The sequence below is a fragment of the Melanostigma gelatinosum genome, assembly GCF_949748355.1.
Source record: "Melanostigma gelatinosum genome assembly, chromosome: 7".
NCBI lineage: Eukaryota > Metazoa > Chordata > Actinopteri > Perciformes > Zoarcidae > Melanostigma > Melanostigma gelatinosum.
This window is the reverse complement of record NC_136640.1, coordinates 11641572-11654271: the sequence shown is the minus strand read 5'-3', so window position 1 is coordinate 11654271 and position 12700 is coordinate 11641572. Positions and strand designations below refer to the sequence as shown.

The window sequence follows — 12700 nt, the reverse complement described above, 5'->3', positions numbered from 1 at the left end:
GATTACAGACATTTCCTATGACACTTCCTCACACAGTAGAAGCCCTCCTCTAAATGTCCTCAAATGCAGAATAGGAAGTGAGGCTCTGGCCATTTTGAGCTGTGTCCTTGATGCAGTAGTGTACTCGTAAGCCCTTCAAATGTTTCATGCAGTGTCTTTAGTTGTTCTCTTGAGTTAAGTGTAAACAGAGCAGGTGCAAAATGTACCCAAAAAAAGTACAATTACTAGATGCGACAATATCTACTGACAATATGAAATGAAGTCAGTAAACTGCACACTAACTGTTCACTAACCCCGCCAGTCTCCGATCACATTACTCTAAAAGGGTACAAGAGCGATGCGATACAATATGTCTAACGTGAGTTCAACTTGTGACATACTGCGTGCAAAAAGTATAAATAACCAAAGTATTATTTTAATTTGAGCAAATGTGGTGACACTACGTGAGAACAGCAAAGCCCCTCTTTGTGATATAGCCGAATAAAAAGATGTGAGTTGTTGTGCAGATTGAACCGTGCCCGTTCTTCTGCAGCTCTTTTTTTTTTTTTTGTGCTGTATGTGTTAATTCTACTTCCTTTCACACTCGACACAGACTGGTGAGCAATTGCGGAACCGCCTACTTACTATCGTACTCAGTCAGCTGTGAAGTATGATCAATTATTAAATATTCTTTGCTGCAGTGTTCACCCCTTGTTGTTGGGGTGGCTTGACTTGATTTGGGTCAGGTAGTTTTTAAAGAAAGAAACATAAAGTTGACTTTTCCCTGCTTTATATACAGAATGGGAAGCAGGCTGCTTTTGTCCATTTCACCTTCCCCCCCCCCCTTCTGTAGCTCCAGATGGTATCGAATGAGTCGCGTGCCAAATTCTGCTTTAAGGACCTTTTTACACCGCTTGACCCGGGTTGAAATCGTTGTAAATCACACTGAAGTTCAGTAAATTGGTGGCCACATCATCCCCGATGCAATATATGTCTCTATTACTCTGCTCACACTACGATTGCCGTGTGCAATCACTCGCACATCTGATGAGTCACTCGTTCTCGTCTGTTTGTGTGTGTGTAGCCTTGGTCGTCCCTGCTGCGGAACTGGAACAGCTTGGCAGTTACTCACCCGGGGTACATGGCCTTCCTCACCTACGATGAGGTCAAAGCACGGCTACAGAAGTTCATCCACAAGCCCGGCAGGTGAGACATGCAGATGCACACACACACACTTTGTAATGTACTTATCCTTCATGTCAAAGAGCAGCGGTGAGTTTTAATGCGTACGATGTCTTTGCCTATCATGTATCTTCTCTCAGGTTCATTGATGACTGTGACAATGTTGTAATTACTTTTTAAACATCTATCCCATTTATCTTTCTCATGTACAAATAGAAATGCATTAAAGAATGGGTTATCAATTATTGACTTTTGTCAAATGCTTTTTATGTAATTTGCTTTTATGTGTTTTATGTTTGAATCGGATACATCTTCTTTGAAACTGTTTCATTTGAACTGTGTTCAGTGCTTTTTTGTTGATTATGCACATTAGACCAAATGTGGCTAAATGTTGTTGTTATATTGCCACGGGGATGTGCCCATGCATAATTCAGCCTACATATTAGCATATAGACTTCATTTCATGAATAGGTATATGCATACTTGAAGAACATGTTCCTTTGTGTGCACCCTTTGGGAGACACACTCCTCTGTTTGATCACTTTTTTTCCGTGTAACACAGAGTGACACAACTCCGGCATGTCTTATTTCTCATGTCTCTCTCTCCTCAGTTACATCTTCCGGCTGAGCTGCACACGGCTGGGCCAGTGGGCCATCGGCTACGTGACAGCAGATGGAAATATACTCCAAACTATTCCCCACAACAAACCGCTCTTCCAGGCCCTCATAGATGGCTTCAGGGAAGGATTGTGAGTCCACTGGCATTTTGTTTGGCACGCTTGTGTCTGTCATTTTCTTGAGGATTTTCATCTAGACCTCTACTCTGTGGCTGGCTGTTGGTCTTCATTTGAAACCGTTTTAATAAATGAAGTCAAGCTTCCTGTCATATGCAGGGCTTCTCTTTTTCTGCCATTTCTCATTTTCTTTCCTCTTCCCTTCCCACAAAGCATTGCGTCTCTGTATAAACTATGCAGCTCTGCTTTGATTGAATCTGCCTTTCAGCTCTAAACCAATCCAGCCATATCATATTGCCTCTTCCCATCATTCCAGTGTTATCATAACCAGAATAAAACTGTTGGTTTCTAATGTGCAGCTCAGTGAGTGGTTTAGCTGGCTGGCATGGAACTCATCTTTTTATGCCAGCGTTGATTGGTTGGTTTAATGAAAGCTACAGTTGGCCGACCCCAACCTGTAATCATATCCTGATTTAAAACGATGAAAGCCTGTGCAGTAGATCGCCTGTATCTATAACATAATTACAAGTTAGTAATTACACCATCTGACCCATTTGTAAAATAGTCATGTACTGTACATGCATCATCTTGGTGATCATATTAAAACAAGTTGCCGGATTGAACAAATGGACTGAACAGATGTTTTTTTTATTGCTGCAGCGCAGCCTGTTGGGTATACGGTCGGTATAATCATACTCACTAATTATGACGAGAACTTTCCTTTTCATCTCCAGCTATTTATTCCCCGATGGCCGGACCCAAAATCCAGATCTGACGGGACTGTGTGAGCCTTCGCCTCAAGACCACATCAAAGTCACACAGGTCAGAGCGGCATCCTTTGAATTCTTTAATGTATATTCTTGCTCATGTAAATGCAGTGAAGGTGGCAGAAGCATATACTGTATGTTTCACGCAGAGCATTATGATATAGGTATATTTAAATACATATATATTTAAAATGGATATTTTTGACTTTAATGTTACGTTATCTTTTTTAAAGTTCACTGTCAAACCCTGTGTTGAACATGGAATGAGCTTAGTGAAAATAAAGATGAAAATAAATGGTGCCTTTCAGAGTTTGATAGTTTTGTACTTCAAGCTAATTGGTCTTTTGTCAGCACGAGCTTCCTCTATTGTTGAGCAGTACAGGAAACCCCATCCGTCTTGCAATAGTTCATACTCTCATTAAAGGACACATCTTGTTGAATGCGCCACATACATTACTGTAAATTGTAAAATGTTGTCCAGACCAGTTTCTTTCTTTTTGTTGTTTTTGTGTTTTTCTTCTCAGGGTTTTGCAAAAGTGTTTATGAACAGACTCTCTTTGCTTGAGCACAGAACTGAAACAAAAAATACGCCCCCACATTTTAACTTGGCTCCTGATCCTTCTGGGCTCTTTCAAAAAATGATCTCAGATCCTGTTAGTGCCGTATGATGTTACCGTGTTTGGCCACCGACACTCACAGTTGTCTCATTTCTTCTTCGCCTCAGGAGCAATATGAGCTGTACTGTGAGATGGGCTCCACTTTCCAGCTGTGCAAGATCTGTGCCGAGAACGACAAGGATGTGAAGATCGAGCCCTGTGGTCATCTCATGTGCACCTCCTGTCTCACTGCCTGGCAGGTAAGCGTGTGGGTGCAGGCAATAGCTTTGTGTGGGTTGATTGCTCCGAGTTACATCTCATAACTCGCACCAGAACTCACTGCTGAAGTGTTCTCTGAGGATGTAACGCACATAAAAGCACGTAACCTCCTTTCATCTCGGTGTGCTGTTACCTCTGCCTCTCTGCCTGTTACAGGAGTCGGAGGGTCAGGGAACCGGATGCCCCTTCTGTCGCTGTGAGATTAAGGGTACAGAGCCCATTGTTGTGGATCCTTTTGACCCCAAAGACAACAGCGGAGGGTCGTGCAGGGGCCTATTCGGGGCCGAGGGCGCTCCGTCACCCAGCTATGACGATGATGACGACGACAGACTTGAAGACCCCCACCTCATGATGAGCAAACTTGCCTGCTCAAAGGTAATATTGTGGAAAGACCGTGACTTAATGTAATTTCAGTTTGTCTATAAAGTTTCCAGTTATGACATCTAGCAAGCTGTTTTTCTTCTTCATTGATAAAACATTGAGGCCCTGTGGCCAACTGGTGGTTCCTACTGTTCTCTCTGTTTGCCTGAGAGACCGTCTCTGTGCTGATGAAACACTCCCTGCCTTGCCCTTTTCATTTTTTAGTGAGCTTCAAGCTCACGGCTCATATCTCAAGTCTTTCATCTCCATCTTTCATGGTGCCAAGGTAGCAGCTCTTTTTGACTGTGCCTCGGTATTTGATATATGGAGCCGTCTCCTATCCTCCATCTTTTATGTGCCTCTGAGAAGCTGTGGGTGCATTGGTCTTCTTATAGAGTCGGTGAATATCTGAGATCACACACACTTTGATGTGGTCCCTGGAATGTTTTGGGGCTTTCATTGCTAACCCGGCCTCTTTGTCATCTTTCAAAGTACACTAGGAAGTACTCGATTCTACTTCATAACGAACTTGTTTGTTTCGTGTTGAAACAAACAGTCTTGGATTTGTTTATATTTGTCTTTTCTTTTTTTAAATGCGCTTATTTATTAACTTATCTTGCAAAATAATCATGATACCGAAGAGCACATACCATAAGAATTGTAGTTATTGTGTTTTTTGGGGATTTTCCTCCATCATAACAATTTCAGCCTTTTCATGCAGCTCTTGATAATGATTTAAGACTTTAGACGTGACCGTTTGAGGAAAACTCAGATGGGAACTGTTGTGCAGAGTGTTCCTCTTCATCTTTTCTACTGACAGTGTTTGTGGATTCTTGTATCATGAAAAGTTGCCATTAGACCAATCCTGATTCATGTGTTTTCGTATTCGTTCCTGTTGATCCAGGTGGAGCGCCCCCCATCACCCATGTCCATGGCTCCCCAGTCCTCTCTTCCCCCTGTGCCGCCCAGACTAGACCTGCTACCACACAGACCTCCAAACCCCCCTGGTGCCTCCAGCCCCGGGGTCACCAGTAAGGTAACTGAACAAACACAACCAACAACACACTGTTAGGGCAAGAGGGGAGATATTAAAATGATTGTGTTAAAGCATTTACATATTTCACTGTCACACAGCATCTTCAACATGTGTTTTAATTGTCCAGCTTCTGTCTGAAGGGGTGTGTCATAGCCTACAGGTCAACAGGAAATAGTGCCGTCACAAAATATATGTTATTATTTCGTAACTTCTGGCAAACTACTCAAACGTTCTGCTTTGCAGCTGGTTCGTAGCTTGACTTCTTTGATGAATCTAAAGATTTGAGAATACTACCAGTAACCCAGCTCTGTTATTAAAATGATGCTTACCGGTACTTATATTACCCCCTTTGACAGAAGTAAGGTGTGAAAATGACACAATAATCAGCGTATTTTATATTCAGCGTAGAAGTCATTTTAGGAGCTGGAATTGTTTTTTGTCATTATTTTCCTTGGTGTTTTGTTCATCTAAGTTATGTATATGGTCGATAATGATGATAAATACATTCACAGTGGTCTTGTTGCTGACTGGATTATTTCCAGCGTAGAAGAAAGCAGCATCGAGTTTTCTTTCTCACATCAATATTGAATGTAGTGTAAATGAGCTCCCTCCATCTCTGTTTCTCCCCTCCAGGCAGCATCTCACCACAAAGACAAGCCTCTTCCCCTCCCCCCAGCACTGCGGGATCTCCCCCCTCCTCCTCCAGACCGCCCCCACACAGCCGGGGCAGCCCCCGACGGACGGCTGCAGAGGCGGCCCTTACCCTGCACTCCTGGGGAGCCCTCTCGAGAGAAGCTGCCTCCTGCACCCCCAAACCGGCCCCCGGCTGAGTGGAACTCCCGTCCTGTTCCCAAGGCGCCCACCTCTTCTTCTTCCTCCTCGTCCTCCTCGGCGTCCTCATCCACCCAAGTCTCCGGTGTGGGAGTGGACATTCGAGCAGGTGTCAGGGAACTCTCCAACCGACACTCCCTCCCCTTGGCGCTGCCGTCTGCTCTGGACACACGGTCCGACTCGTACAAGAACAACAGCTCCCTCAGTCTGGATCACCAGCTGGTCAGTGAAACCACAAAACATTTGGTTTGATGTGTATTCATTGTCCACAAGAACTGAAATACATCCAGTACATATTACTACATGTATTTCCTTCAATGCCAAGCTATTCCTTTTTATTGTGATCCGTATTTGGTTTCAAGATTTTGATTATGAAAGTATTCTTCACTTTAAAGTTTCTAAGATTTCCGCTTCTGCTTGCCTGACAGAGTTTTGCGGCAGTAGCCGGTCAAGATTACGACAACGCCAAAGTCAAGCCCTCATCCTCAGCCAACGCCATCTATACACTGGCGATCAGGTATGTTGTGCTGGCGCTATGATGACTTTAAAGGAGTCTTTGAATGACTGATCAACAAGTCAGCAAAAAATCATTTCAAAGGCCGTACGATACATACTTCAGGAAGCTTGTTTCCACTGAAAACATTTCACGTTGATATTTCATGAATCCATATTTACAGTTCTAGTGTGACTGTTGTTTTTTTTTGTTTTTTTTGTTTCCAGACCTCCAGCCCAGAGGTCAGTGACAGGAGAGGAGGCACGTGACAGTGAGGAGGAGTCGGAGTACATGATCCCCTCCTCTCGCCCCGTCCTGCCCCCCATCACGGCACCACCCGTAGGGGAGACCCCACCGGTCCCGAGACCTCCACAGCCTCAGCCTCTAGCAGCACTCCAGACACAGACCCAAGCTACTGCACTCAACTCACGGTATTCAAAGCACTCTGAATCCACCTCCAGCAGCACATCTCCATTACTTTGAGGACTCGAACACTTCATCTGCTGTGGTTGTTGTGTTCTTATTATTGTTGTTTGTTGTCGTAGGCTAACAATGGCTGAACTAGACGATGGACCTCAAATGTATGAAGCCATGTACGACATCCAGGCCAGGTCACAACAAGCCAGAGATTCAGGTATTTTGATTCATCAATCTTTGGATCAGGTGGACATGAGTTACTATTCTAAACCTCCAAGTATCCTCCAGACAGACCTTTCCATCTACCACCCTGTAAAGATGTGTCTCTTCATGTAGTTCTCTGTCTCTCAGATGCTGCAGTGCTAATCATTTTGTTTTCAATCCATCCAAGACTATTCAGAGTTGCCCCCTCTGGCGATGACCAATGGCCCAAGAGAACATGTAGCCAAGGACGAGGAGGAGGAGGAGGAGAACTGCTACGACTTCCCAAAGCCCCGGCTGCCAGTGGCTATGACTCGACGGACCCTTTCAGAACTGGGGGGGTCGTCTTCCTCCTCTTTATCGTCCTCGTCAAGCTCATCCTCCACAGCTGCTTTCAGCCGCCTTTCTCTAGATTTGGATGCTGGAGCTGCAGCACGTACGTACACTTGTCCTTGTTGAGGCTGAGCTTGTTTTTATACACGATACAACTTCGAAAAATACTTTCTGTCATTTATAACAAGCCATGTTATGAAAGAAGGATTGTTTTTTACTGTAGCATTGCCCAATTCATCCAAGGCTACAGGTGACTTTCTTAATTTTCTCCCCCAACTTGCGCATGTGCTAGATAACAGAGATCTGGTGCTAAAGCACCAGCTGTGGCTTTCAGAAACAATTAAATAAATAACTATATACCTTTAGGGTAGGAAGTAGGAAATACTTTCTGCGATTTGGCTGAATTGACCCTTTAAAATATGGCCTTTTATGAAGAGACATGACACTTTAAAGTTCACATTTTCCATTAGTGATTGCATACAGGAACGGCTAATGGTGTGTCTGTATCATAAAAGTACTCTGCTGTAAAAACGTGGACTGGCAGCCTCTTTGTTCAGCGCCTTCCTGGCCAAAAAGCAGGAATTGCTGATTAATCAACATCTAGAAGCAGTTCTAAAGTCCTCTGACCGGGAGTAGTCTGAAGAGTCGACCAAAGCGTTTTTCTGCATCCCTGGAATGAGGCCAGACGTTATTCCGATTTTCCAGAAGCTCTCTGAAGTTCATGTTCGATTTTGATTGATTAGAAATGTACATAATGGAGAAATTCATTGTAGCGTGCAACGGGTAAAGACCAACTACATGCTCCGAGAGCTGCTCAGTGATCACTGATCGTGAAACGGTAAGTGATGCCTCCAGGATGTTCGACATACCTACGGTGAACTCGCCGTCTGTGTCATCAGAATCTCACTGAGACTGACCCCGAGATGTCACAGACCGCCAGGTTGTGTGCAGGTTTCACTGCAACTAACGCAGCATTTAGTGACTTCATCGCACTCTGTAGAAGAAGGAAGAAAATCACTTATTTCTCTCAGTAATCTCCTCGTGTCTGCAGCGAGCTGACATTTACTGCCTACACAGTATGATGAGTGCCGGCTATCTGAGTGTTCCACTAGAGACCTGAATCTTTATATCTGAGGACCAATTAAATGTCTCTCAGACACGCTGACAAGCTCCCAGATCATAATTGGACTCTCTATGACTGCTTTATTAAAGGTTGCTGCAGTGGAACGATCAGCCAGTTCACCCTGTATACAGTCTTATAAAAACACACCGCTCATTAAAGGCAAATAATCAGTGTGCTGTTTGCCACGGGTGCTTTTTTTTAAGTGATCAGGATGTTGTTGTTTTTTAAATGAGAGAGAAATGACTTCCAGTAAAGTGAATCTTCATTCACATTGACCTATATTGACCTATTGAACTAGAGTAGTCCAGACCTTTCAGCTGTTAAAGGCGCAGACATTCACGCTCTTCTTTTCTTCAGCCTTCCCCGAGCCGGTGGAAGCCCCAGAGAGACCTCCGAAGCCTCTGCCCAGACGAATCAACTCGGAGCGCAGAGCCAGCCCCGTCCCTGCTCCGCCCAGCGGTGGAGCAGCAGCAGCAGCAGGAGGAGAAGCCAACCCCCAAATCAGTTGCGAAATCGAGCACCTCTTGAGCGAGGGATACTCTTACCAGGACATCCAGAAAGCGCTGTTGATTGCACAGAACAATGTTGAAATGGCGAAGAATATCCTCCGCGAGTTTGTCTCCATTCCCTCCACCGCGCACATCCTTACATAGCACACTCCTCTCGTGCGTCTCTCTCGTTTGCTCTCTCGCCCTAGCTTGGCCCGGCCCCGGTTGGGTTTCGGTTGGCCCGGCCCAAAGCCCGTTGCCTGCAGCACTACCTCCGGTGCTGGCTTGACGCCCCTACATCCCTGTGGATTTTGAACTGGCTCGTTACACCAGTGTCTCTGGGACTTTGCGGCCCTGCACTCCATGCGCTTTCAACAGTGTCCGGCCTTCTTTAAACTGCTACAGCAGGCCTCTTCGTTTTTACATGGACATCTCTGCGGCAGGTACCGAGCATGCGTGGAACGACGAGCGGACGCCAAACGGCGACAGACTTTCGTAGGAATCCCGGGAAGACGGATCGTTATTTCCCTGAAAATGTAACCAACACCTCACAAAAAAACTAAAAATTGTATGTCTATATGAAAATTTAATATATGAGTAAATATATATTAAATGTGTGTAATATATACAGTATGTAAAAACGACTTCAGCTTTGAGAGTCACTGTTGGTACAAGTGATATCGGTGGGCGGGGACCATTTTCTCGGACTGAGGGATGAAATACACGTGAGGAAGAGTTGGGACGTCTTCCTCACCGCGACGCATCAGCGTCGGTTTAGAAGATGTGCAGCAGAGCTTTTTTTCATTATGAAGTCGGTCTGTTATGGCCTTTGATTAACAACGTTGCGTTGGTACTTTTCTCCTTTTTTTTTTTTTAGAAAAACATGCTTGTTTTGTCGTGTTGTATTTTTCAAAGTAGCATGGCGATGGTTTCAGGTCTGGGCTGTTGTCTGGCAGCGTGTGTTTATACGCGTGTTTGTGTACGTGAGCATGCGTGTGCGTGTCTGCCAGACCTACTCCTCACGACCCTCTCTCTTAAATGAACCCCCCCCCCTGTTCCTGTACAACATGAATGTGGAATTACAGTCCGTATACTCCGCTCTGTAACAGTACGGCAGCGAGATTATGAGAGGACGTGCTAACGTTGACGACCCTGCAGTACCAGACTGGTGTTGTGTGACTCGTGGTGGCTGAAATGTTTTCATTGTGTCTTTGTCTCACTTCATTGGCCGGCTGATTACAATTCTGTCTCCAGCTCGGTCCAGTGTCATGAAACAACAACAAAAAAAGATGACATTGATTTACTTGGGTAATATTTTATCGTAATATGATCATAAATATTGTTATTATAATTCATTCAGAAGTGCTTCACTGCTGCTACTATTGTTAGTGCTAAACAATTAAGCCTTAAATGTACATTTGTGAATACTGTGTTTGCCAGTCGCCCTGTTTCTTTAGAGTGACGGTATCATCTGCGTGTCTCTGGTCCGTGATGTAGCATACTTGAAAGTACAAACGACGTGGGAGCCTGCAGCCCTCTCAAGCTGTCGACTCTTCAGTTTTTAAAACTCTTTTTTTAAATATATATGTTCTCTGTGATTCTCTACAGGTAGACTCTGCAATAGAGCAAACGCAATGCTATGGAAACCAGACATTTTGTAAGAGATTCAGGCTTCTCTCTCACGTTAGTTTCCTTCCTCTGCGGCGGTTCACCGCCACTGACTGGAAGTGACTGCAGAGGCTTTTTAAAAAAAGAGTAGGCTCATGGGTTCGCTGGCCCACCCCCAAGTCTCCATTAGAATCAGTATTTGGGCCAACTGTAAGAGCTAACTCAGGAATAATGTTCATCTGAACAAGTTCACCCAGAGGAGACTCGCTGGCATGAACAGCAGCTCACCTGCCGACTCTTCCTCCAGCTGACATGTAGCTGAAAGTATCTGCTTAATGAAGTCACACAAGTAGCTGATTTCTTTTTATCACATTATAACTTTATAACTTGCACATTGTTCCTTTTTATTTCCAATGTTGGCAGGACTAAAACAGCAGCTTGATTTCCAGGTACTGTGAATGAATAAGGAACTTGGAGGTACGTTGACTTGAACCTCTCCCAGCATATGAAGAAGAATGTTTTTTGGGGGAGGGTTTAAAATCATGTCAATAGCCAATCGGCACGTGCTTATTCTGGGTGATGCTCTCTGTTGACTGGAAGCTATCTCTGGCCATCCTCTCGTCCTTTCTGTCCCCTGCTCCTAGTTGCCTTGAGAAACTTCTTGAATGATGGGTAATGGACGGGGAGGTCCCCAATCCTCAATACCAATGTTGTGTTTATGCTTTGAGGACAGCGTGTCATTGTTGGTATTCTTTTTTGGGGGATTTCTCACAATATACCAATTTGTGCTTTGATACTGTCACTCTAAAGAAAAATCGAATTGTGCAAAGTTGGTAATATGAAAAGAAAAAAATGTCTTTCATTTTGCATTCCTGTAAAAGTATTTTTTTTTTTTCCCAAAGGTTTTTACTTGTGTGAATAATTCTGTAAGCAGTGCCATATGTTAGGAGATCCTCACCACGTGTAGCGTAAGGAGAGTAGAGTTGTTCTGTACCTGGTGATCTCAGAAGGCCAGATTGTGCAGTATTGCTTGTATTAATCTGTCGCGTCAAGCCTCCTCTTGGAGCACAGTTGCTGATCTGGGAGAAAGGTCCACCGTTACTTTCTTACCTGAAAGATAAACCAGGTCCCAGATCAGCACTCTGCCTCAGAGATGCTCGATGCGTACCAGCCTGTTGCCCTCTGTCCCTGTGTTTGGGGTACTTCAGCTTTCTGCCAGAAGAGAGAGCTGTTGTTCCATGTAGCGTCGCGTCTCATCAGTGAGAGTCTTTCATTCACTTTTTGGTGGTTTTTAAAGCTCATATCACTTTGGAAGTCTGCACAGTGCTGTTAATAAAATGATAAGTAAAGGTTACCGCATGTCGCTCCTCTTTATATGCATATTCAAAGGTGTTCAGCGTGTAGATGCCATTACTCTGAGAAATATCAAATGCAGGCCAGTAGTTAATAGTGACATTGATGAACAATATATCTTTAAGCCGTTTGTGAAGACTCAATCATGTGCTCGACTAACGGTGAATTCATTGGTTCATTGTAGTCTTTACAGACTTATTATTCATTATTATATTTGACATTTTTTGACAAACTATACAATTACTTTTGTGACTTTTCAACATACTATAACATTTTATTTTTACAGTTATTACTTTTTCGACATACTGTACTATGACTTTTCCTTTTTCAGGGTACTATACTTAACGCACTATACTAGGACTTTTTTTAGAAATACTATACTAAGACCTTTAATGAATTTTTTCAGCATGATTTACAAATAATTGTTTTAGACATACTATTCTATGACATTTTGACTTTTTTTGACTTTTCCCAACATACTACACTGACTGAGTTTTTGCACATAAAATAATTAATGATTTCGACATACCATACTATGATTTTTATGATGTTTTTTCGACATTCTATAATTTTACTTTTTGACACTGTACAATGACTATATTATGACTTGGAAAAACTATAAAATTGCTTTTTTTATTTTTTTCAACATACATGAGTTTTTGGAACTTTTTATAAACATACGAGTTTTCTAAACTATCATAGTATGGTATCTTGAAAAAAGTAACAAAAAAATCATATGTTGGAAAGTGTTGGAAAAATGTATTTATGATTCATTAAAAAAGTCACAAAAGTTCAGCATTGAATGTCTGAAAAGGTTATTAAAGTATAGTGTTGAAAAACGTCAGAGTATAGTACACAATAAATTCATTGTATAATAAAAATTAAAAATACTCTTTAAAAAAAAATACCTTTAAATCTGC

At 43.2% G+C, this 12700-nt stretch overlaps 1 protein-coding gene across 1 annotated transcript in view; it reads left to right on the top strand.

Annotated features, from left to right (window-relative positions):
* cbl (Cbl proto-oncogene, E3 ubiquitin protein ligase) overlaps positions 1-11790 on the top strand; it is a 32554-nt gene extending 20764 nt beyond the window's left edge. The window contains exons 5-16 of the mRNA XM_079271849.1: positions 1064-1185; positions 1773-1910; positions 2630-2717; positions 3387-3518; positions 3694-3912; positions 4802-4933; positions 5567-5986; positions 6193-6281; positions 6485-6688; positions 6803-6891; positions 7066-7311; positions 8689-11790. Of these exons, the coding sequence (XP_079127975.1) occupies positions 1064-1185; positions 1773-1910; positions 2630-2717; positions 3387-3518; positions 3694-3912; positions 4802-4933; positions 5567-5986; positions 6193-6281; positions 6485-6688; positions 6803-6891; positions 7066-7311; positions 8689-8984 (2175 nt within the window). The 3' untranslated portion in view covers positions 8985-11790. The remainder of the gene's footprint in view (positions 1-1063; positions 1186-1772; positions 1911-2629; positions 2718-3386; positions 3519-3693; positions 3913-4801; positions 4934-5566; positions 5987-6192; positions 6282-6484; positions 6689-6802; positions 6892-7065; positions 7312-8688) is intronic.
* The last annotated feature ends 910 nt before the right edge of the window (positions 11791-12700 follow it).